The sequence below is a fragment of the Argopecten irradians genome, chromosome 11 (genome assembly GCF_041381155.1).
Source record: "Argopecten irradians isolate NY chromosome 11, Ai_NY, whole genome shotgun sequence".
Lineage (NCBI taxonomy): Eukaryota > Metazoa > Mollusca > Bivalvia > Pectinida > Pectinidae > Argopecten > Argopecten irradians.
Window position 1 is genome coordinate 10,674,246 of NC_091144.1, and position 26,224 is coordinate 10,700,469.

The 26,224-nt window shown below is 35.8% G+C and overlaps 2 protein-coding genes across 4 annotated transcripts in view; one reads left to right on the top strand and one right to left on the bottom strand.

The window, feature by feature from the left end:
• Positions 1-910: 910 nt before the first annotated feature.
• LOC138334391 (protein SFI1 homolog) lies at positions 911-7,815 on the bottom strand. Its single transcript, XM_069283063.1, has 7 exons — positions 7,801-7,815; positions 7,181-7,357; positions 6,528-6,814; positions 5,549-5,638; positions 4,604-5,188; positions 3,892-3,997; positions 911-3,249 (listed from the first exon to the last, which is right to left on the bottom strand). The coding sequence occupies exons 1-7, from the start codon at positions 7,813-7,815 to the stop codon at positions 3,136-3,138; spliced, it is 1,374 nt and encodes a 457-aa protein (XP_069139164.1). The 3' UTR covers positions 911-3,135.
• Positions 7,816-8,431: 616 nt separating this feature from the next.
• The window catches only part of LOC138334734 (SMC5-SMC6 complex localization factor protein 2-like), a 37,032-nt gene continuing 19,239 nt past the window's right edge, over positions 8,432-26,224 (top strand). Inside the window, exons 1-5 of one of the 3 annotated variants that reach the window (XM_069283429.1) lie at positions 8,432-8,524; positions 9,597-9,643; positions 14,875-14,919; positions 19,475-22,594; positions 23,843-23,866. In XM_069283429.1, coding sequence (XP_069139530.1) covers positions 9,619-9,643; positions 14,875-14,919; positions 19,475-22,594; positions 23,843-23,866 — 3,214 coding nt within the window. In that variant the 5' untranslated portion in view covers positions 8,432-8,524; positions 9,597-9,618. Of the gene's footprint in view, positions 8,525-9,596; positions 9,644-14,874; positions 14,920-15,221; positions 16,651-19,474; positions 22,595-23,842; positions 23,867-26,224 lie in introns of those variants that run through there. The other 2 variants (XM_069283426.1, XM_069283427.1) reach the window with 2 other exon arrangements.

The following is a 26,224-nucleotide window of genomic DNA, read 5'->3' on the forward strand; positions in this document are numbered from 1 at the left end:
CCTTCCCCCAAGGATGTTTGTGGCCAAATTTGGTTACATTCCATTCAGAACTCTATGACTAGTAGCGATTTAAAAGATTTATCTCTATTTCCCCTATTGGGCCCCGCCCCTCTTGCCCCTGGGGGATCAGAGCCAAAATTTATACAAGTTCTGTTCCCCTTCCCCCCAGGATGTTTGTGGCTAATTTTGGTTACAATCCATGCAGAACTCTAGGACAAGTAGCGTTTTAAAGGATTTACCTCTATTTCCCCTATTGGGCCCTGCCCCTCCTGCCCCCGGGGGGTCAGAGCCAAAATTTATACAAGTTCTGTTCCCCCTCCCCCAAGGATGTTTGTAGCCAAATTTGGTTACAATCCATGCAGAACTCTAGGACAAGTAGCGATTTATAGGATTTACCTCTATTTCCCCTATTGGGCCCCGCCCCTCCTGCCCCCGGGGGGTAAGAGCCAAAATTTATACAAGTTCTGTTCCCCCTCCCCCAAGGATGCTTGTTGCCAAATTTGGTTACAATCCATGCAGAACTCTATGACTAGTAGCGATTTAAAGGGACGGACGGACGGACAGACGGACGACCGACGGACGCCGCGCCATGACATAAGCCCACCGGCCCTTCGGGCCAGGTGAGCTAAAAACCTTCAAACATTTGTGTCTACATAAGGTGTAATGTGTAAGAAGTAATTTATGTTCATTAATACAAACAACATTATGTAGCCACCATAGACTCTGGTACTCCCGTGTATCCACATACCACATTATGTAGCCACCATAGACTCTGATACTTATAAAACTTTAATTCTTAAATATTTTTCTTCAAGAAACATAGTAAATATTTACATGTATTACATGATTTAAAAAAAATAAAACAAGAAATGACAACATTTTTGCATTATCTTTTTTATTTTACATATAAAAGTAATAAATAAATAATGCTGTACATGACAATATCAGGAATAAGATTTAATACCTGTACTATTATTTCTACGAGCTGACACAGTGTTCAAATGTAGTCCATAAATGATAATCTACTGCTTAGTTCTAACCAGACACCAATACCAGGCGCTTTGTATATATAGCTAATCCCTAGGCTAATACTCTCATATGACTATAGATTCATGTGCATGTATTTTCAAAAAATAATTCCTTACACAAACAATGTATAGAAAACCTCTTATTATGTGAATTTCTCTTTTTATGTACTTTTCAAATCCAAAGACATGGCAAGCATCATGGAAAACAGTTCATCATAAAACTTACGCTTACAAAAAACCATGAAAACATAATCAATATCAGGCACTTCTAATTCCTCACAATTAATATGCAGATAAAATAAATATAACGACTGAATATTTAGCATTTGTATGATCATTTACACACTGGCAAGTTTGAAATTTCCTGACAATTCAATTCAAATCTTAATTTTTCATTACTTTGTGATAAACATACGAACATGATTTTGAACAACAGTACTTGCAGAAATTTCTTCTTAACATATTAATCAACGAAACAATAACAAAAACTTTATTTATAATTATCTGCGTAACTAAAAATCTTTTGTTGTTTTTACCGTTGCTATCATCCACAACCATTTTGTTCTATAAAACAAAGCAATCATTGCTTAATCAGCTATAAACATAACTATATTTCCCCCACAAAATTAACAATGTAAGTTATACAGTAACTTTTGACATAGAAACCACATAATGTACTTCATTAAAAAAGATTCAATCTGACACTATCATAGAACAAGAGATCCCAGACGGATGTTGGTGCCCACCAAAGAATGATCTATGTCTGACAATGGAAAGAGGGATCTTTTCTCTGCTTTTCAAACTTTTACTACATAATAATACATATGAAATTTGAGAAAGATCCTTTGAGTACTTTCTGAGATATATAAAAGAAACAAACTTCAATTATCAAAATCCAAGATGGTGGCCTGTCGGCCATCTTCTTGACCGATTGGTCCGAAAATGCAATATCCACAACTAGACCCCCTAGGGGAACCTGCACATGGAATCTGACACAGATCCCTTCAGTACTTTCTGAGAATAGCAGTAACAAACATCAATTATCACAAGAGATCCCAGAGGAATCTTGGCGGCCACCAAAGAATGATCTACGTATGACAATGGAAAAATGGATCTTTTCTTTGCTTTTCAAACTTTTACTACAAACTTCATTTGAGAAAGGTCCTTTGAGTACTTTCTGAGATATATAACAGAAACAAACTTCAATTATCAAAATCCAAGATGGCTACCTTTCGGCCATCTTGTTCATCAATTGGTCCCAAAATGCAATATGCACAACTAAGGTCCTAGGGGAGCCTAAATGTAAAATTTGAGACAGATCGCTTCAGTACTTTCTGAGAAATAGCAGTAACAAGTTTCAATAATCAAATTTCAAGATGGCGGTGGCCATCTTGTTGACTGATCAGTCCAAAAATGCAATATGCACAACTAGGGCTTTAGGGCAACCTGCATATGAAATTTGAGAATGATCCCTTCAGTACTTTCTGAGAAATTGTGGTAACAAACTTTAACTATCAAAATCCAAGATGTCTGCCTGGTGGCTATAATGTTGACAGATCGGTCCCTGAATGCAATATGCACAACTAGGGACCTAGGGGAACCTGCACATGAAATTTGAGACAGACACCTTCAACACTTTCTGAGAAATAGCGGTAGAAAACTTCAATTGTCAAAATCCAAGATGGCTGATCAGTCAAAAAATGCAATATGCACAACTAGGGCTCCAGGGCAACTTACATATGAAATTTGAGAAAGATCCCTTCATTACTTTCTAAGAAATAGCGGTAACAAATTTTAACTATCAAAATCCAAGATGGCTGCCTGGTGGCCATCTTGTTGACCGATCCGTCCCAAAATGCAATATGCACAACTAGGGCCCTAGGGGAACCTACAAATCAAATTTGAAAAAGATCCCTTTAATACTTTCTGAGAAATAGTGGTAACAAGAATTGTTAACGGACGGACGGAAGGACGGACGAAAGGCGATTTGAATAGCCCACCATCTGATGATGGTCGGTTAAAAATATACCATCTCTAAAAATACCAGTTTTAACTGTGTTTTTCAATCTGTGACATTTTCTAGTCCATGAATATTTTAATCAAGTGTTCAATCAATCTTATGGAGGTCCTGTACAAGCTGGGTGACAATTTGAACAAGTTTAGCACAATGAGGCTTGTCTTCTTCAACTGATGTCCGCAGTGATTCTAGCTCCGTTTCCATCTGCAATAATAGAAAAGTACCTTTAATAGCAGAAATGATAGAAAATATGTGTATCTAAAACTATCTCTTCCATTATAATGTGATTGTTCAGAATGAATAATATACAATTGTTGACTGGGGTTGAGGGCAACAGATGATATGTTGGACCCAATGACAAGCTGTTGCCTATTAAAAAAACTTAGTGACAACCCTGCCCCATTGTGGGTCACTCCGGTCAAACAGCACATTTTAGCAGTCGATGGAACAGTTCATTTATTGGCATTTTTGTCAATAGAGTTTATATAGAAACTTTTTTATAGGGGTATAAAAAAGGTGAACATATCAAAGTAAGCCAACACTACAGGTTTAGTACCAACAAACACTTTGAAACAATACGTCCAGGGTTAAGCAAAATAACATCTGATGATAATATTCAGGCTAAACCCACATATGAAGGGAGTAGGATCAAAGGTGACATTGAACTTTTACCATGACAATGGTGATACTGTAAAGTATGTAAATATGTAAAATAAATCTGCGATGATGCAGATGTACAGAACTAACAAGTATCATGTTACAGTAGTATGACCTTTGATAATCAGAATGTGAACAGTTATATAGAAAGCTATTCTGATGGAAGTAAAGATTGGGCTATAGTATTACCTGTTCGACTTCAGTCCTGACCTCAGTCACCTCAATATCTGGTTGACCTTTGGCCTCTTCTAGTTTTACCCAATCTTTTAAATGCTGGAGTTGTTTTTGTAACTTTCTGTTAAAATAAAACATTACAGACAATAATGACTTCTGAAATCAAAATATCAATCACATTGGAAGTTTGTGTCCTAAACTCTCTCAAACACTGCACCAGGAGACATATGCATACACCCAGTGTTTCAGGGGAGATAATTTAACAGTGTAACTCAAGAATCAAGTGAATTATCTGACCAAGACAACACTATTTATCTTACGTGAACATTTCATTGATACAAATTCATTATACCTTTTAATATCATGTAATTACATATTAACATCTGATACCAAAATTCCCTACTACTAAGTGTGCAGCTTTCATAAGAAATGCAAGGTCATTTTCTTTTATACTGGTTCGACCATTTATGAAAGTAATTATTTCAAGTATAAATCCTAAATCCTGCATGCAGATTTTGATACAGGCTTATAAGGGCTTTGTCAAGATTCGTTTAAAACAATGTAAAATCACAAAGTCTGTCATTTATTAAAAAATGCACAAATAGGCCCAACCAGTTAAACTGTATAAAAGAAAGCAGCCCTGTAAATCAAATAATAATTTATCTATCAGGCAATGAAATGTCTAAATTGAATACAAGATATTTTCTGATGGGTTCGGAGACAATACCTGAGTTTCTTCTTTTTCTTGTCAAACTCCTTCAGACGGTTCCTGATTCTGATTATTTGTTTATCTGTAGATTCCTCAGGCATATTCAGATTACTTGTGTCAGAATCAACAGATCGGGGTGTTGACAAGGGAGAGTAATTTGTATCACCATCACAACTAACTTGGGTCATGAAATCTGCTGGTGTCAGGAGTCGGAAGTCTGGCTTCATAGCACTATAATCTATAGGTCTATTTTCTACACTTTTCTCTACACAATTTGGATTTTGTTTACTGAGGATGTCTGAAGTTCTTTGATCAGGTTCAACAGGAAGCTTTAAAATATGTGTCTCCTCGCTGTTTGGTTTCCATGACACAATTTTAGAATGTTGTGATGATGGAGGTAAGTCTATCCCATACCTAGGTATAGGATCCTGTTCTGGCTGTTTGTTATGACACATTGTCCGAGGGGATGGTGAAGGTGATGAGGTATCAATGTTTACTACAGGAGAAGACGGAATGTCTTCACTGGAATGTTTGTCTGTTTTCTCTTTTGGCACACAACTATCCTCAGATACAGAGTTAGTAATCTTTGGAGGTATATCACTTCTGAAATATAAGAAATACCAACTAGTAAAGCATCTAAGACAGACATGATATGGATTAGGTTGTTCCCATATAATACCACAAGCCTTGCAGCTCTGGGATTTCACATGCGACAGTTGCTAATTACTGACTGTAGGTCAGTGGTTTTTCTGGGTACTCCAGCTTTTACATATTAAATGCTTCTATTTGCGATTGATTAACAGAAAATGATTTAAAACATAAGCTTGTTGATACTTTGGCGTATGTATTTTACGAAAATCTGGTTTAGTTTGGTCTGTAAAGATCTGTTTAAGTACTCAATGATTTTAAGTGATTGTTAACATTTTTGTCATCACTCACATATCATTTCATTTTTATACAAACCTGACATCTGATTCTTCAACATTGAGTCCTGCTCTCTTCAGTGAATCTACCAAGAATGATGGATGGCGGGGTTTTCTCCTGGTTTGTAACCTGCATCAAAGGTTAATGTTGTATAATGCTGATTCTAAATATCAAACTGAATCTTGTTTGTCTCAGAAAGACATATGTAACATTGCATTTTTTTAAACTAATAGAGAATTTTCAGGACATAATACATGAATGTTATGCTGATTTTCACTATGCTATATTGATGAGAAAAGAGTGAACCTTTACAATGTCAGATTCAATGACTTCACTTGTATACTTTGTAAGTGACTACCTGGTATTTATTTCTGTTAGTCATCTTCTGGTCAACAAAAGCCAATTTACAGCTTGTAAATGTACCAAATCTATAACAATCTGCTGGAACAGGTAAATATATTGCAACATACCCTTAACTCTGTCAGAATTACATTTTATCTGAGGCATGCGTTATCAGTAATTCTTACAACCATAGTTTATACAATGTAATTTAAAGATGCTCCCCCGCTGACAAATGGTATTTTTTCACTATCAAAAACAGTTACTTACTTTTACACCATTACGACCATTAGAAAATTTGAGCTTCTAATATTACTTCAAGATGAAAATATTAGAAATAATTAATTGCATCCCGAAAAAATTCTGTGGCACTATGTTCTATATAGAATGAAGTTCTGACTGCGCATGCACCAAAAGCAAAATAAATTATATTATATTTTTTTGTGGTAGTTAGACATAATATATACATGACTAAACACCAATTTTTGTTCAAATGATGATTATCATTTATGGTCTGTCGGCGGTGGAGCATCGTTAAGTGACATCTATCTTAAAATCGAAACTCCCAATGTTGATAATACTTTGAAGAACAATAGTCTGTTTTCATACCATGTTAATAGTAAAACATAGTTTTCCTGTCTAAATTATGACCCACAACTATCTATAATTAACTATTCACCTAAGATCAGGAACAGGAAGTTCCAGTCCCGATGAAGGATTGGTGGCCCCAGCTTTAGAGGGGGATGCTGAGAGGACGGGCCTGTGGACTACCATTTCTGATGCCTGCCTCTTGCTATGAAGATCCGAGACTTTCAGATAGAAGACATCACTGTGTGAGGGTGGGGGAGCGATTGGATGTTTGACAGGAACTCTGTAGTTATCTCCCCTCTGTAGCTTCCTCTTAGCTGTCCAGTGGCGCCAGTGAAGAGCACATCTCTGGATCAGCTGATGCTTTACAAAGGCATTCTGTTACACAGAAAACATATAACTCAATGGATGTAACAATATTAGCGGAAACTGTAGCTGTTTAAAACATATTGTTTTAAATCTTTTATTTCAAATATTCCCAATTGATGTCCTGACTTCAACTTCCATATATGCCTTCCATAAAATATGTAGAAAAAAAAAATCAAATAAATAATTAAAAACAGTTTTATTTATTTTTCAGTTAACATTGTAAAACAAATGAGATGAATTATCTTATCCTGATTATGCACCTTTGTTAATTATTGAAACAAGTAAAAGGATATAAAATTTATATTAAGTATCTCCCATTATGGTTTAACAAGCCATTTGAATAGAAAACTATCCCTGTTAGAATAAGAATCAAACCTTGGCATGTTGCTGTGCTGCGAACTTGGCCCTCATATCGGTGAGATCTGAAGCCATTGTGAGCCACTGGACAACACCTTGTCGGAGTAGTCTCCTCCTTCTTCTCTCTAGTGCCTCCAGGATGCGCCGTTTCTTTCTCTTTTTATTCTGAGTCTCCACATACCAGGTCACCAATGCCTGTAAACAATGTTAATTAAAACACAATGTAAAGTAAATAGTGAGTAATCAAGTTCGAAAACTATTGCCAATCAAATGTGTATACAAAAAATAAAAAATAAATCTTATTCTGTTGTGAGTGTCATTACATCTACCAATATTAAATCTTCAGATATAAAAAGAAAGGAGGAATCTTTTTTGGAAAGCTTAAGTCATCTTTGAGCCAATTGCAGGTTCCGAATTTACAAGCTTATAATTTTATCATGTTAATTTGTGTAACAGGGTGCAGGATTTACAATAAATTTTAATACAGTAAAACCCCTATAACTCGAACAACAGGGGACCAGGTCAATAGTTCGAGGAATACGGGGTATTCGACTCATCCGAGGTTGGTCACGATCGACAGTCAAAATGTCCGGTTTCAAACTATGACAAACAATGCACGGCAATGCCATTTTGATTACCCTATCTTTCAGCATTTTGGATTTTTTTATTTTAGTGTTTTATTGATAGCAATATCAAGTTGAAAAAAAATGTATAACATAAATTTAGTGTTTGAAAAAGCTAACGAGAAAGCCCTAAATCGAATGTCATTCACATCAGAGTAACCGATCGTTTTTCTTTAAATCCTTGAAAAGTGCTGGAATTGAAACTTCATGCTCCCAGAACACTGGCAAAAGCTCTGTTGTCAATCAATTTATCATAATTTCAGTAATCAGACATTACTTGGGATGACTTTGTTGTTTGATAAGAATGTGTAATTGAATCTAATTACTCTTACAAAAATTGTACTAACAAATTGCTTGCAAAATTGTAGGCATGTTTTCTGAAAATTCTGATTTCAAGTCCAATGTAGAAGAAAAAAGTAGTGCTTGAAAATCTAGAAAAGGTGCTGGAAAAGTGCTTGAAAAGTGCTGGAATTTTGGTTTGAAAATCTGTGCGAACCATGAAGGGGTATTTTATATATCAAGGACTTATAAGTGATACTCAGTTATCATTATTATCATTTTACAGACAATCCGACAATTGTCGGTAAGTGCCAAGATATCTGAAAAAGTGCCGAGGTAGACCTTGGAAAAGTGCCGAAGTGACTCTAATCCCAAGTGCCGAGGTCTCCAAGTGCCGAGATGTCCTGATACCTTTCATGTTATGGGAGTAGTGTATTGCCCTACTCCCATGAGGTCACAGGTCAGCCTATTTTTAGCGGACGTTATTTTGCTGTCTTTGCCATCTCATTTCCAGAATATGCATTTCATGTTGCTGGTCCAGGTCTCATATTTGTTAGTTTTTTAGTGTTTTTGTTAGTTAAACTGTGACATTTTTTATTTCCTCAGTAAGCTGAAAATTTCTTGTTGTTACATCAATTGTAAGTCTTTAAACCTCTTGGTCATGGAAAGTGTCGAACATTTCTGTTTACATAGAATAACGTTATGTTTTTCAACTGTACCGCACCAAAAATTTCATGTAAGTTGAATCGCCAAAATAATTTGTAATTACCCAAAATCTGGGCTAGGAATCACATGATCAGACAAGTGACTTCCGGTACTTTGTTGACATACTGCTGATCAGTGCAGGTGGACAGTCAAATGCTGACAGTAAGGTTTTAAAGATTCATTTAGAATAGACTTAAGAAAATACCTTCATTTTGGGGTAACCGGTATATTGCTACAAACGTTTTTATAAAATCACTTGGTTATAGCACACAATCTTTTTTAAGCATGACAAATCTTCCGTGATCAAATCTGTTTTGGCAGACGACACTCTTTATGAAACCACGCAATAGTTCATGACGATATAAGCAAAATTGTAAACATGACGTAGACATGTACAGGTCCCTGAGGTATTGAGGGCACTTGACTATACAAATTATTACCCCTACAAATATTTGTATTACTCAACCCAGTTAGTATGAGCGCTTACATCTAGAAATAAAATCAGTAGAATTTATTTAAATCAGATGAATTCCAGTGAGTGAGTCATTTTTTTTAAGAGTCTGCATCATTTGTGCTATTGTTTCAGACAGATATTTACCTACCAGTTGTTAGTTTATCATCGATTACTTTATACGTAACCACATAACTTTTATCTAAATTTCTATGTTAAGTTTTGGGTTCACACAGAAGCCAGAGTTGTAACCCTCTCCTTCAAAAATGCAAGTACAATTACCCACCCCTCAAAAATTTATCTGGAGCACTGCATGGTTATATATTCATTATTAATTGAAATAAGAACTGTCAATTTTTTTTTTTTTTTATTGTAGGCTGCAGTCTATAACAAAGTTTATGAAGATGGTGCCTTCGCCTACTTGTAAGTAGTTTCATGCATATTTATGGTGGAGATTAAGTCTGATGAAAGAAATAACAATAAAACTTTTTAAAGACAAATCTGCTCGATACAAATTTCTGCTTATTATAACTACTAAGGTAAATTCAGATTCCTGGTTTTGGCTCCTCTTTATACTTCTTCAGTGATTTTTGATGCTGTAAAACAGCATTCTTGAGTACGCTCGGCGAGCCTTTGCACATCAAAACAATGAAACCACTCCGCTGTGAAAATTAAAAGATGTTTTGTTCATTTCACTTAATACTTGATGGTATGAAAAAATAAACCCCCAATTTTCAAAACCACAGACATTGAATTTGTGCATACATATACACCATGAATGGAGTGTTTTAAGTGTTCAGTTTGGACTCTATGATATTTGTATTACTCCGAGATCAGTAGTCTCCCGAAAATCATGAACAACGCCGTTCTTCGCTGTCTTCCTCCACGACAGACTTTTGGTGGATTTTGGATTGTGTATGTTTATTAGGTCATCTGACCCGAAGGGTCAGGATGACCTATAGTCATCATGATTCGCTAAAACGCTACTCCTCCTTAACCGCTAAGTGGATTTCAACCAAATTTTGTTCGAAACATCATTGGCCAAGGACAATCATATTTTATATAAATGAGCCTGGTCGGACCCCTAGGGGCCGAGGGGTGGGGCCCCAAAAGGGCAATTTTTCTTAATTTTAGCTTTAAAATCCTACTCCTCCTTCATCCTTGGATGGATTTCATCCATATTTGGTGTGAAACATCATTAGGGACGGACAATCATATTTTATATAAATGAGTCTGGTCCGACCCCTAGGGGCTGAGGGGTGGGGCCCCAAAAGGGCAAATTTTCTTAATTTTAGCTTTGAAAACCTACTCCTCCTTCATCCTTGGATGGATTTCATCCATATTTGTAGTGATACATCATTGGGGACGGACAATCATATTTTATATAAATGAGCCTGGTCGGACCCCTAGGTGCTGAGGGATGGGGCCCCAAATGGGGAAATTTTCTTAATTTTAGCTTTAAAATCCTACTCCTCCTTCATCCTTGGATGAATTTTATCCATATTTGGTGTGAAACATCATTGGGGACGGACAATCATATTTTATATAAATGAGTCTGGTCTGCCCCCGTTAAGGCCCATGGGCCTCTTGTTTAAATTTTACGTAATCATGCTACTGATCGATTATTGTTATCAAATGTTAGGAAGATAACTGCAAAAAAAAGTTCTTTAATGCTTATAAAGTTTTTTGTGTTGGTTGCATTGACAAACTATATCTGATGATGTTATTGTGCAGGAAAAGTTAATGGTTTTGAGTACGTGTTTCCTCCCTTGATCTGTCACTGGGAGTTGTGTCTTTTGTTTATCGACAACTGTGTTATGTTGAAAGGGAAACAGTACAAAATTTCTCACCATAAACTTACAAAATATAATGATGATATAGATCTATATATATATACGAGCAACTTTAAGTGACAAAGGAACTTATATTGCCTTGTAATGTATGGTAGCCTTATGAAGACTTGCTAAAGTCTGATGTATTGCACGAAGTTTTCTTGATGTTAGCGTTCTTATGAATTCAAAAAAAAATTGAATGTTATATAAGTAACCAAATAATGTACCTTTTACTTGGCAAAAATATATGGCCATGTTTTATTATAATTCAGAATTCGGCAATATTTCAGGAAAATGAGTTATTCAACTTATTGTTCTTGAAAAACTTTAAATATCATAAAATAAATATGGGATACCGTAAATATGTTTTGTTAAACTCTGAAATTCACTGCACACTTTGTATACTAAATTCAATATTTAAATGAAAAACCAATTTCCTTATTCCTTTGTTTGAGTCCTTCATTCACAGCATCTATGAGTGGCCTTGGCACTTTGTAGGTACATTTTGGGCCAAATAAAGGCCGTTTCCCTTAGAGAAATTTTGCCATATTTTCATGTAAATATTTTCCCAAATAAAGATAAACTCTCCAAAATATACACATTTCAAGAAAAATACTATGTAAATTTTTCCCAAGTGAAAAGGTACAGGCCCCTAAAATTATTGAGTAAGAAAATCACTGTTCTTTTAGAAACCTATAATAAATTTGCTTTAAATGAATTATCTTTTGTACAAAGTGTTTTTGAGGTCCCGTCCAGTAAGTATTTGCTCTATAACAAATTTTTCCAGAATTGTGTTCTGAAAGTGCTATATGTAGGCTTGTTTTAGAGTGAAACTTGTGGCCAAAAATGGGTTTGGGGATGACGGTTTTATTAGTTTAACATCCTATAACTATTAACATGTCATGAACAAAAAAATGTAAGGACGTGCCAGGATTGTTGGTGGAGGAAAGCTGGAGTACCCAATATTACCTCCGACCAGCAATCAGAATTTGGAAACTGCCCCACATGGGATTCGAAGTCGCGACCCAGAGGTAGAAGCTTGTAGTAATATGTCAAAACATCTTAATCACTCGGCCATGGCAGTCCCTTAACAAAAAAGGGAATCAATTGATAAAAAATCAAATATGATCTACCGGTAATAAGTATACATTAATTGTTGACCACTTTAAATCGGGATTCAATCAGCCATTTTCTGTTATAACAAATTCTCCTGGTCCCATGGGATTTGTTATAGCATATATTCCCTATCTTAATTAAGCGATCACTTTATGAGTTCTTACTGATGCACATAGAAATTTCAAACCTATTTCTTATCTCTTTAATTTTCAATTTTGACACTTGAAGATGGAAATTCTATTTGGACACTGCAGATTTATATGTTCACTGCGACTTGGTAACTAAGTGCGACCTTACCAAACACAATAGATGTTGTTCAGTGCATGCATATGACTGCCAGCTGCATATCATGTCGTCATGATCACTGATGTCACAATGGTTGTGTCAGCAATCTCATCATATGGCTAGCGCGCCGCTGTTGAATGGATGTTTCATCCTTCTTGATATAATGACATGTTTATTTATTATATGTGAAAAATCTCTTTAGGTGTATCAAAGGTAAACAGCATTCTGTAGCTCTGTAGACATATGTGTGTAAAACCTATAATTCTGTAGACATACAGGCATAAAATGACTATAAACCAATAAAAACAATTATCAACATTGCTTAAATTTCACCAACAAACCTTATCAAATCCAATGAAACTATCAGACTACATCCACTTGTAACTTATCATAAATCCAATGGAAGAAGTTTCCATTACCACTGTCCTTCATATACCACAACCTCTTGAATCAATGTTTGAAATGAAGGTCAACTGATTTTAACCTTTATCAAAGGATTACGGGAGTACCCATAATTCTTTGTTATAGTGCGGTAATATAGCAGTAATATTGCCGCAACCTTCCTAAAGTTTTCTGTGTAGGATGCTTTAGTACAATTTGCGGCACTATTGCTGCACACAGGTTTTTAGGTCATCTGACCCGAAGGGTCAGGATGACCTATTGTCATCATGCACCGTCCGTCGTCGTGCGCCGTCCGCCCTCCGGCGTGCGTAAACTTTTCATTCAAACGACTTCTTCTCAATAACCGGAAGGCCCAGGGTACTCATATTAAGCCTGTAGGTTGCTGGGATGGAGGGCTACCAAGTTTGTTCAAATGAATGACCTTGACCTTCATTCAAGGTCACGAGGCTCAAATAGGCTAAAATCTTTAAATGACTTCTTCTCAAGAACCAGAAGGCCCAGGGTACTGATATTGGGCCTGTGACATGCTGGGATGAAGGGCTACCAAGTTTGTTCAAATAAATGACCTTGACCTTCATTCAAGGTCACAGGGGTCAAATAGGCTAAAATCCTTTAAACAACTTCTTGTGAATAACTAAGAGGCCTAGAGACCTGATATTAGGCCTGTGGCATGCTTGGATGAAGGGCTACCAAGTTTGTTCAAATAAATGACCTTGACCTTCATTCAAGGTCACGAGGCTCAAATAGGCTAAAATCTTTAAATGACTTCTTCTCAAGAACCAGAAGGCCCAGGGTACTGATATTGGGCCTGTGACATGCTGGGATGAAGGGCTACCAAGTTTGTTCAAATGAAGGACCTTGACCTTCATTCAAGGTCACAGGGCTCAAAAAGGCTAAAATCTTTAAACGACTTCTTCTCAAGAACCAGAAGGCCCAGGGTACTGATATTGGGCCTGTAGGATGCTGGGACTAAGGGCTACCAAGTTTGTTCAAATAAATGACCTTGACCTTCATTCAAGGTCACAGGGGTCAAATAGGCAAAAATCTTTAAATGACTTCTTCTCAAGAACCAGAAGGCCAAGGATACTCATATTGGGCCTACAGCATGCTGGGATGAAGGGCTACCAAGTTTGTTCGAATGAAGGACCTTGACCTTCATATAAGGTCACAGGGGTCAAAAAGGCTAAAATCCTTTAAACAACTTCTTGTCAATAACTAAGAGGCCTAGAGACCTGATATTGGGCCTTTGACATGCTTGGATGAAGGGCTATCAAAAATTCGTTCAAATGAATGGCCTTGATCTTCATTCAAGGTCATGGGGGTCAAAAAGGCTAAAATCTTTAAACAACTTCTTTTCAAGACCCAGAAGGCACATGGTACTGATATTGGGCCTGTAGCATGCTGGGATGAAGGGCTACCAAGTTTGTTCAAATGAATGACCTTGACCTTCATTCAAGGTCACGGGGGTCAAATACATGTAGGCAAAAATCTTTAAATGACTTCTTCTAAAGAACCAGAAGGCCAAGGGTACTGATATTGGGCATGCAGCATGCTTGGATGAAGGGCTATCAAGTTTATTCAAATAAATGACCTTGATCTTCATTTAAGGTCATGGGTGGCAAATAGACTAAAATCTTTAAATGACTTCTTCTCAAGTTTGTTCAAATGAATTACCTTGACCTTCAATCAAGGTCAAAGAGGCTAAAATCTTTAAACGACTATGTGGTATTGTACACTAATAGTCAGATGACCGTTAAGGCCCATGGGCCTCTTGTTAAAGTAAAGATTCTTGCACGAAAGCTGCAGTATTGCGACAATATAGCTGCAAGGAAGTGTTAGTGCAGCAATAGTGGCAGAACGGTGCAGCTAGCCGCATTAACCTGCTCAATTGGTGCAGTAACTTGCTGCACACAGATCAGTGTGCCGAAATATGGCTGCTATGTTGCATCAATATTGCTGCACACTTAAGCTTTCTGTAAGGGTATACATATCTTAACCCTGTAATTTTGTATTTTTCAGCTGACAAACATTTACCAGGACGAGCACCGAGAGGAGAAGTCAGCGGTATGTAACTAAACTGTTGAAGGCGGTCCACCTAGGGAGTAGTAATTAGCTGTACTGCTTGTGCTTTGCTATTGTGGAGTGGTTATCCTGGACTGTTTGTTGTACAGTATTACACTTAGTTTAGTTGGAATGCCAACAAGTACAATGTTGTATGCCTCTATAGAGTTAGTGTTTGCTGGACAAAGTCAATTTTATATTGTATAGTGCTGGAATCACCTCTTTATTCTCTTTTTGTTGTTTATTTTGGAATCACTCTATAATTTTTGTTCTATAACATTTTTTTCTGTTTACATATATATATATATATGTTTATATATTGGATAGGGCAGACCCGGTTTGTGAATATAAATACTGACATGTAATCAAAAATTTTGTAAGAACATTACCTGGAGTGTAGACTTCTAAGCATGCATCCATACAACCAAAGCTTTAACAGGGGGATGGGGCAAAGACAGCAAGGATTTAATAATGTTAATAATAACTGCAGCAATACAAGTAGAAATAGTGGGCAGTTTGGAAATAGAAACCAATTTCCTGTGCAAAGTCAGTTTGGAAATAACTCGCAGAACTTAACAAATGTGTATGGAAATAGTCCAATCAGACCAGGTTTTCAAGGGGGCTGGAACAATTCCCAAAGACAATTTTCAATTCAGCAGAATTTTCCAAACTTTGGAAATCAGCAGCATGGTGAACATGCCAGGAGATGGATGGAACATCAAAGGAGTCGAAGTTATCCTGACCATTTTGGTCGTGGAGGCATGCAACAGGAATACAATGAAATAAATTCTCCCGTTCCTTTGCGAGAGAGGCCCTACCTACATGAGTTTGGCGGAGTAAGACAAACAAACATGGGCAATGAAACGAACAGTCCAGCTGGTGTTTCTGGAGGGAGACGATTCTCTCCTGAATTTGATCAAGGGAGACACATCACCAATGGTAGGCATTGTCAAACAGGTAGAGAAGCTTTGGGCATTCAAAACTTAGAAAGGATTGCTCAGAGATGCTTTGGTCAGGATGACACAACTTGGGAACATTTCAAACCAAAATTGTTAAATATGATGCAAAATTACTTTGGTGCACCTGCTGATAATCATGCACAAAGAATGCAAGGTTTCACACCCCGTGGTGAAAGTCGGACGACGTCAAACCAGAAGCCATCACCACCATTCTTTAGAAATAAAAGAAAGAATAAGAAAAGGGGTAAGTCATACTTTTATCAGGGTTCTGATTTGCAACCATGCTTATCCAATCAAGGAATGTCAAATGCTGATGGCAGCTCAACTTACTGTGGCAATGAGACTTCAGCTGTCAAAGACAATAACGACATGGCTACAGCAATGGCAGCAAAGACATTGTTAGGTCAGTCACTGCCTTGTGAGCATGCATCTGAGACAACTTCCATGGAGCAGGCTTGTCTTGATAAAGAGACTGAGAAGGATAGCAATTCTGATTGTATGTCTACTGAAGAGAGTAGAAGCCAAACTGTAACTAGGGATGGTAACTTGAAAGTCTCTGATGGAAAGGATGAGCTATGTGATCTACTACCCATATCGACTCCATCACTCCCTGTATGTCAACAAGATAATCCCCCATCTGTGGTGAGTGTGGGGGAATCTGCTGACCATGTAACCCAGTCGGAGGAATCCACTGTAGACCATGTTCAATTGTGCTTGGAACTTGTAAGCCTAGATAGTGAAACTAGCACACCTCTGGATAGCGAAGGAAACACAGGTAACAATTTTGTAGATGTTTTTTTTTATATGTCACTTTGCCTCACTACTCTTTCACCATTTACCATTCCCTTATAGAGCACAAAAGAGATACGATACTGAATTGTTGTTATGGTAGAGGTCTATTATTTATTATCATAGAAGTCTTACTATTTGTATTGAAGTAAAACATAATGAAGCTTATACATTTTTCTCACCTTGTTCAATGTGAGTATCTCAATGTTTTTTTTTAATTTGAAACAGTTTTTCTTTAATCTGTTAATAGAATTGTGTAGTTTTTGACCCCCAAGTCAGTCAAATTTTCAAACCTGTTATTTAGTATTTTAATTGTTGGATTTGACATATTTAGTACATCTCTAATTTAATTGTAATGATAGTTTCCTAATTTTGCAGCTTCAGTTATAATTAGCATGGTAACCACTTGAAATACATTTGTATGCATAAATTATGAAAATATGGAAAGTCTTTGTTTTGGAAACCATAAATCACATCCTTGAACAAACTTGATATTTCTCCTATAGATTCTCAGTAAATATTAATTTTATTTGAGGATGCGCTCTATAGTTTCATAGACAAAAACCTAGCAGAAAATGGCCAAACTTTTCACATTTTTATAGTTAATGCATCTTTTGGATGGTTATTTATGGCATCTATAGCTGCAAAGTTAAAAAAAACAGTCATTATACGTATGTACTTGAATCAGGGATGTACTAAATATTCAAAATACAACAAATTAATCACTAAATAACAGTTCTAAAGATATGATGGATTATGGGCCCAAACAATATACATAGTCCTTTGTATTTTGAAGTTCTTTTGAGAGAACTAGCATTGTGATATCAATAGTAATTAGCTGTGAACTTCAAGTTAATGGTTGTAACAGACACTGAGCTACTTTTCCATAAAGATGCTCCACCGCTGACAAATATTATTTTTTCTATCAAAAACAGGAGCAGCAAATTCATTTTTTTCTTTAGTTACAAAAGTTACTTACTTTACACCATTACCACCATTGCAAAGTTTGAGCTTCTCATTTTGCTTCAAGATAAAAATATTTAAAATGATTAATTGTCTCAGGAAAAAATTCAGTGGCACTATATGCTATATTGATTGAAGTACTTAAACGATTTTATATTATTTTTTGTGTTTATTAGACATATATATATATACGCGATAAAACACTAATTATTGTTCAAATGATGAGTATGTTAAATATGATCTATCGGCGTTGGAGCAACTTTAATTAATATACACAACCTGCATGTGCACTAAAAACAACTGTATAGCGACTAAATGTTGCGGGTGTTTAAATGTTATTTTCGCTATATTTATGTTTCTACTTAAAATATACAAATTATTAATACCTGGTACCAGAAAATTATTCCAAAAGTCACTGACATGGAATGATATATAGATCTGTGCCTTTCATAGATCAGAAATTGGAGTTGATGTACCGCAAAATTAAATAAAACTTGTAAAGGAAACAGTACAATATAGACCCTGCAAATTTAAAGCGCTACACAGTATGTCTCCAAATGTTGTTTGTGGTATGTATGAAGGGTAAATATCTACAGGATCTTACATGAGTGGCTGTACATGTGTCATTTGAGACAATCATGTAATGCGACATTCATAGCGATATCATTGATGTTTTTATGTCGCAATAGGGTCAAGTTGTTTATCAAATGGATTTAGTGCATGACTGAACAGGCCAGTTATGGAATAAGTGCAGGATTCTCTTTCAAATTTCATGTGTAAGCTCCCCATATGGGCCTTTTGAAACATATTGCAGTTTTGTACTGATTTTGCAGCCATCTTTGATTTTCATAATAACTGATATTTAATGCTGAAGAAATAATGATATTTATTTATTTTATTTTTTTATTTTTTTTTTTTGTATTGAAATTTCTAATTATAAGTTTGTATTAAATATAAGTTTTGAGAAGAATTACAAAGTAATGAATATGTATTTGCAAAATTTGGCTGTGTTAAAATTTGACAACCAAATCTTTACAGTAGAGTTCATAAGGAAAAGGAGAGAAAGAATCCATCTTTCAATTTTTTAATGGGACATGTACCGGTGGGTGTCAAAATCCCTCTATTTTGATGTTTAAAATATATTTTTGACATAAGTAGTAAATTAATGTGGTTGAAATACGAATGACCCCTCTTTTGTTTGTGACATAGTCATATCAGAACTTTTCACTGTCTTCAAATTTTCATTAATACCTGTATACTTTGTACATATTATGAACATCAATCGAGGTAAGAAATTATCCCGATTTTCATTGTGAAAAAATATTTAAAAAAGAAATGAATGATCCTGAAAGTGGGGCCATAATGACATATTGATTAGGAAGTCCAACTCTCTAGCTCTACATGAGTAGCACTTTGCCTTGGTATCATGATTTCAATGCCTATTTTGGTTGATTACCTGTCAATAGACATATATCTTTGGATTCTCTAGCACAAAGACTTAAACTTTATAAATATTTTATGTACTGTACATTGGACCCTCAAATGTCGGAACACTGTGTTCCAAGCCAAACTGTTAAGATATTATATTTTTCCAAACTGCTAAATTCCGCTTACTGAGTCAATTGTCAAATCTGTTGTGCGACATTTTTATCATCCAAATTGTGAGTTTTTGGACTATCAGCGTGTAGATTATTATCAGTGTACATGTAAATAACAGGTACTAACCATTTACCATAAATTGCGATTGCTTTTTTTAATAACAAATAATGTATTGGTTACTCTATATAATTTCATACTTTATTTGTTTTTATCATTCTTATCAATATTTTATGAAAATTGTTTTAAAGGTTCAGCACAGAAACTAAAAGATACAGGAAGTGTATCCCCACGTCAGCCAATAACTGCAGCAGAAAAACATAAAGCAACATCTCCTGTAATGAAGAACAGAAAGTGTTTTGGTGTATCACTTCAGAAAAACGTTGAGAAGGGAAAAACCTGGTCCTCAGACGATTACTTCACTGGAGGTGGACAGGGTGAAGACAAGACGAAGTCTAGTCCTGGACAATCCAGTGGAGACAGAATTTCAGGAGAACGACAAATAGGCAGCATAGTATCAATAGAAACAATCTCTCAGGGAAATAAAAATGACACTTATGTACCAAGGAGTCGACAGGATTGTAATTGGAAAGAAGGCAGACTTTCTGACATGCCTGAGAAAGGGAGTGTTCAAGATAGGAGAGGTGATTGGCACTTACCCGGCAAGAGGGAATCATACAGAGCAGAAACTATAATGAGAGGTAGTGGAAAGGATTCTCGCTCTGGAGATCAGAGGATGATGAAAGAGCCCATAAAGGATGCTCATTTAGAGGACCATAAACTGATTAGAGGCCCTGAAAGAGATTCCTTTACTGATGAAAGGTTAAGAGATTCCAGAAAAGACTCTTATTCAAGGGACCAAAGGACAAAGAGTTGTCCTTCAAGGGATTTCTACTGCGATGATCCGAGGATGATGAGAGGCCCTGCCAGGGATTCATATTCAGTCGACCACAGCTCGACCATGAAAGACCCAACATCAGATTATAAGTCAGGACACCAGAGGACTGTAAGAGATACTAGAAAGGACTCTTGGGATCAGAGCTCAAGGTTTGGAGGAAGGGGGACTGATCGAACCCAACATACATGGCAACAAAAAACAAGTGAAAGATTCCAGTACCAGTCTGACAATAGACGACCACATCATAGTCCAAACAGATCCTTTGGTGATCGCGAAACTCCAAGACAGTCTGGGTTACTGCATTCTCTTTCACCAAGAAGCCAACAGGAAAAGCCAAATTATTATTCACCAGAGATTCGAAATGAAAGAAATCGAGCAAAGGATTATAAAAACAGTAGGAATAAATCTGTAAATGTGTCAAATAAGAGGAGTGATTATGACAACACAAACGAAAAAGACAGAGCATCTGACGATAGCAGCCAAAGCTCACAAAGCAGTTGGAGATCACATAACCGTGATCAGTGTCATGATAAGCAGACTCCATCTTCCAACAAGGCTTCAAGTACATTGGAACCAAGAAGCAGATCAGATTCTGTTAGTAAACTTGACACTTCCACTGATAGTAAATCAAAACATTCATCAGACCATAAGAATATATCTAAATGTTTTGATGAGCCCAAAGAACAGTCGCTTTCATTATCGACTAGTGAACAAAGAAGAGATGCACAGATTTTGCAAGAACAAGTCTCAAATGAGAGAAATATGGATGAGCCTGTCAGACAGGTAATTGAACAAAAGATAGATAAACAACAGAAAACTACACAGAATACAAATCCAACTTCCATGGCTGAAGTACCTAGTCAAGGCGTGGTAGATTCCACCATCTCAGAGCAAAAGTCGCATGACGTGCAAAGGAGCGAAAAAATTGACACGAGAGAGAGCAATATGGAAGTAGGAGTAGAGAACAAAATGTCTGGAGCTATCAGTGAGAATACTCAGTCAGTTCAGGGCAGTGAGAATACTCGGTTAGTTCAGGGCAGTGAGAATACTTGGTTAGTTCAGGGCAGTGTGAATACCTGGTTAGTTCAGGGTAACGGAAATACTTGTTCAGTTCTGGGTAGTGCCCTTCATGATACTCAGGGATATGGAAGTCAGTGTTCTACCAACTTTCAAACAACTGCTAAGAAGATAGTTAAGCAGACTGTGATGGAGCACGAATCAAAGATCTGCATAAAGGAGAGTAAGACGGAATCCAGCAAGACAACCGTGGACCAAGAGAAAAACAAAGCTGACAAGAATACAGATCAAAGCAGTATTTTGTGTTCTACAACCCCAGTTCAAACATCTGATAACTCACTTCCTATCATAGAACATTCCGAAAATGAATCTGGAGAAGGAACAGAGATGGAGATTTCAGATAACATCTGTGATAATGATGATCATGGTGTTCAGGTAGAAACATTACAAGATCAGCACATCTCCAGTAAGGATGAGCAACATCCTGTTGAACTGGACAAAGTTCATCAAGATTCCAGTCAGTCTAATACCATGTCTACTTCAGCACCTTTACCTCAATTAAATCAAAGTGCAAATGATGTGTCCTCAGGACAGCCTCCATCTGATGTGTCTGACAGACAAAGACATTTAGGAAAAACTGAAAAAAATAATGTTCCAGATCAAAATGTTCAAAAGGATGCCATTCCATACTCACCTGGCCATAAACCTGATATGTCAACTTCAGAAAAGGCTGTACAAGAAGCAACCTGTACAGCAAATGCGTCACAACTATTTCAGAAGGATTTGGAGTCTGTAAATTCAGTTAGTTTAGCTAGTAATTACAGCAAGGTTGAAAATACTCATTGGTCCGAATCTAACAGACATGTAGGCGAGAGTGAGAGTCAAAAGAGTTTTTATTTAGAAGATCAATTTCGGAAACAAAACGTGTCAGTGAGATTAATTGACATTTTTCAAACTGGAAGTCATAACAAGGACAAAGAGGTGCGTTCATTTCGAAGTAAAAGCACACATGAAGGAGAAACCCAGAGATACTCTCATCATTCCTCAAGCCAAGGAAAAAGTAGTAGTACAGAACATAATAAGGTCAAAGATAGTACCACAAGCGGAGGAAATAAACATTCCTCTGATTCAGGAAGGTCAAGGTCGCATTCTAAAGATATCGACAGTCATGCTAAAGACAAAAAACACCATACCTCACATAGACACAAAGAAAGGAGACTGACAAGGGAGAGCAGCAATGACAGTAATCTTAACAGTGATTCTGACTATTCACATACGTCTCGCAGGCATCAGTCAAGGGGAGACAAGTCCCATAGACACAGACACCGACACAGATCAAAAGGTGAGAGGAAAGAAGGTGATCGGCCAAGATCAAAAGACTTGGGCAGCAGTAGTAGTCATCAATCAGATCGGAGGACTGACAATGATAGACAGAGACACACAGATCTGTGTAATGGTAAGTACATGTTTGTTTGAACCTTGTTAACTTGAATTCTGAAAATCGTTTTGAGTGGGTTTTTTTTTATTTTGTTTTTGCTAGAATTTTCTTGAACCTTGTTAACTTGAATTCTGAAAATTGTTTTGTGTTTTTTTGTTTTTGTTTTGTCTTTGCTAGAATTTAAACTCCGAAATCTCTACACTTAACCATGGTCCTTAGCTACTGGCTGTGAGATATAACAAGGTTCAAATGTCCATGTTCATTCTTTAGGTAATGGAATGTCATAAAATTAAAAAAAAAATCATTATATTATCAGTCGAAAGTTTTCAAAGTGCTTCAAAATGTATGGCCTCTTGATGGAAAATTACACTTGTGATGTTTTATTGTCTGTAGTCTAGTCGTGTTAGTTGATTACTAATCATTAGGATTAGATATCACGTATGAGATGTGATTGAGGTTGTTATAACTCAGATCACAGTTACAGTGTTCTGATTTAAGCTATTTAAGGTAAAGGATTTGGTCGAAGGCTTGCTTGCTTTGAAATCTATATAATGGGCATTCCGCAGTTTTAATTTAAAACTTTTTGGTTTTGTTAAAATGACTTCGCCTTTATACAAGGGATACATGGTATATTTTATGCAAACATCCAATTTTGAGTGTTATCCTCAAACATTCTTCAAAATGAATCTGATCCTTGTGGTAACTATGTGATATATAAAAGTTATATATGTTATAAAATGTATTAAGATAATTAAAAAATATGATGAATAGAAATAAGTTGATTCATATTTTAAAGCCCATATGTCATCAGGTATTCTGGTTTATCAGAATTACTCCCCTTTGTTCACTCTGTTGGTATGGTGATATATAAAATAAGTGGTACATATATACATATATATCATATATGTGTTTTAGAGAGAAATTTAAACCATAATGTTATAAGTATAGCCATATGATAGTTACCAGGTGAAGCACCAAATTTATGATCATCTTAGTGTTTTAAAAGATATTCGTATATTACTGTATAAAGTGGGCTTGGATTGATAGAGTGTTTTCACAGGACTTATTAAATAACAGATAGGTGTTCTATCAAGCTTAAGTAAAGACTCTTTTCTAAGTACTTAATTTTGTCCAACAGCCCTTGGACCACCTGCAGTTTTAATTTGGACACTGTTTAAAGCTTCAGTTCTAAGTTTTGATTTGGGCACTGTTTTTACTTGTCATGCTGCTGATTTTGTTAGCTTTAAATCCTTGTTGACATTGCAGACCATGATGATGAAACTTTAAACAGTAAGATATGTTTCCTCTTGTATACCTCCTACTCCAACAATATTAACATAAATTAATAAACCTGTAGTTACATTAACATGCTAACATGTATGTCTATAAGCATGCTCTTATACTGGCCAGCTTGAACCGCCTAATATAATACATGTATATACTCATATTCTGATATGACTGTAAAGAAACATGATCATTACACACGGAGTGTTGATAATTGTAATAATTACAGAATCCTCAGATGATGCTTTATATCTATGGCAGTATGGCACTCTTTATATGGTCATCTGACTGTCTGGCATCAACTTTTCATTCTACAATAATGTTTATCATTCTTCAATATAGCATGTAATGGTCAGCCAAATTCATTCATCACAAGGATAGACATATTGACTACTTTCAATTTCCTAGGCGGTAAAAACTGTTTGAGTCTAATATAACCAAACTTAAAAATTGATATAAGAAATTTTAACCTTATTAAATATCAAAATGCACTGATGCACATAAATTTTTTCAAGGATTAAAATGAAATCACTTCTGATGACCAATTTTAATGTAGATTTTAGTTAATTTGAATTGAGAATAAACGAAATGTACCAAAATTTCAACGAGTATCGTAATATGTTCTGATAGTCATAATAGCTAAGCAGAATGTTAATATCAGTTTATATTTTAAGGCTTGATTACATTTGTATTATACTAGATTTTTAACTAGCTAGATACTAAGAGTTTATGTTATATGCAAAATTATTAAGACGTAAGTGAAGGAATCTAAGCTTGTATAAAGGATAATTACTGAATAACAATAAACTTCTGTGTGCAGTTAAATTTTTCATATTTTGTTTATAATCAGAGACCCATGAAAATTAATTAACAGGAAAAAAGCTCTGAGTAAAGTTAAATTTGACATATTTTCTATAGGATTAGAAACCATATAAATTGATCAACAGAAAAAAGCTCTGAGTATATTCAAATTTGACATATTTTGTATATGATCAGAAACCCTGAAAATAGATCAACAGAAAAAAACTCTAAGTATAGTTAAATTTTAAATATTTCCTATAGGATCAGAATCCATGAAAATTAATTAAAAGAAAAAAGCTCTGAGTATAGTTACAGTGGGAGCATATATATCTATATGAATATAAATATAACGAAAAGGTTGTTGAGCATGGAGACACGGAATTAAGTTACTGTGAAAATGAGTTGGTTAACAGGAGTGACATTGTGAAATCTGTCAACCTACATATACTATGTACAATCTATGGATCTAGTTCTCAGAATCATTGTGATATCTGTCAACCTACATATACTATGTACAATCTATGGATCTAGTTCTCAGAATCATTGTGATATCTGTCAACCTACATATACTATGTACAATCTATGGATCTAGTTCTCAGAATCATTGTGATATCTGTCAACCTACATATACTATGTACCATCTATGGATCTAGTTCTCAGAATCAATGTGAAATCTGTCCACCTACATACATTGTATATTATGTACAGTCTATGGATCTAGTTCTCAGAATCATTGTGATATCTGTCAACCTACATATACTATGTACAATCTATGGATCTAGTTCTCAGAATCATTGTGATATCTGTCAACCTACATATTCTATGTCCAATCTATGGATCTAGTTCTCAGAATCATTGTGATATCTGTCAACCTACATATTCTATGTCCAATCTATGGATCTAGTTCTCAGAATCATTGTGATATCTGTCAACCTACATATTCTATGTCCAATCTATGGATCTAGTTCTCAGAATCATTGTGATATCTGTCAACCTACATATTCTATGTCCAATCTATGGATCTAGTTCTCAGAATCAGTGTGATATCTGTCAACCTACATATACTATGTGCAATCTATGGATCTAGTTCTCAGAATCATTGTGATATCTGTCAACCTACATATTCTATGTCCAATCTATGGATCTAGTTCTCAGAATCATTGTGATATCTGTCAACCTACATATTCTATGTCCAATCTATGGATCTAGTTCTCAGAATCATTGTGATATCTGTCAACCTACATATTCTATGTCCAATCTATGGATCTAGTTCTCAGAATCATTGTGATATCTGTCAACCTACATATTCTATGTCCAATCTATGGATCTAGTTCTCAGAATCATTGCGATATCTGTCAACCTACATATACTATGTGCAATCTATGGATCTAGTTCTCAGAATCAGTGTGATATCTGTCAACCTACATATATTATACACAATCTATGGATCTAGTTCTCAGAATCAGTGTGCGATATCTGTCAACCTACATATACTATGTGCAATCTATGGATCTAGTTCTCAGAATCATTGTGATATCTGTCAACCTACATATACTATGTACA

Coding starts and splice junctions, on each gene's coding strand:
- LOC138334391 (XM_069283063.1), bottom strand. Junction 5,639..6,527: donor CTTCCTGTTCCTGATCTTAG/GTGAATAGTTAA, acceptor CCTTTGATGCAG/GTTACAAACCAGGAGAAAAC. Junction 3,998..4,603: donor AAGAAAAAGAAGAAACTCAG/GTATTGTCTCCG, acceptor TTATTTTAACAG/AAAGTTACAAAAACAACTCC.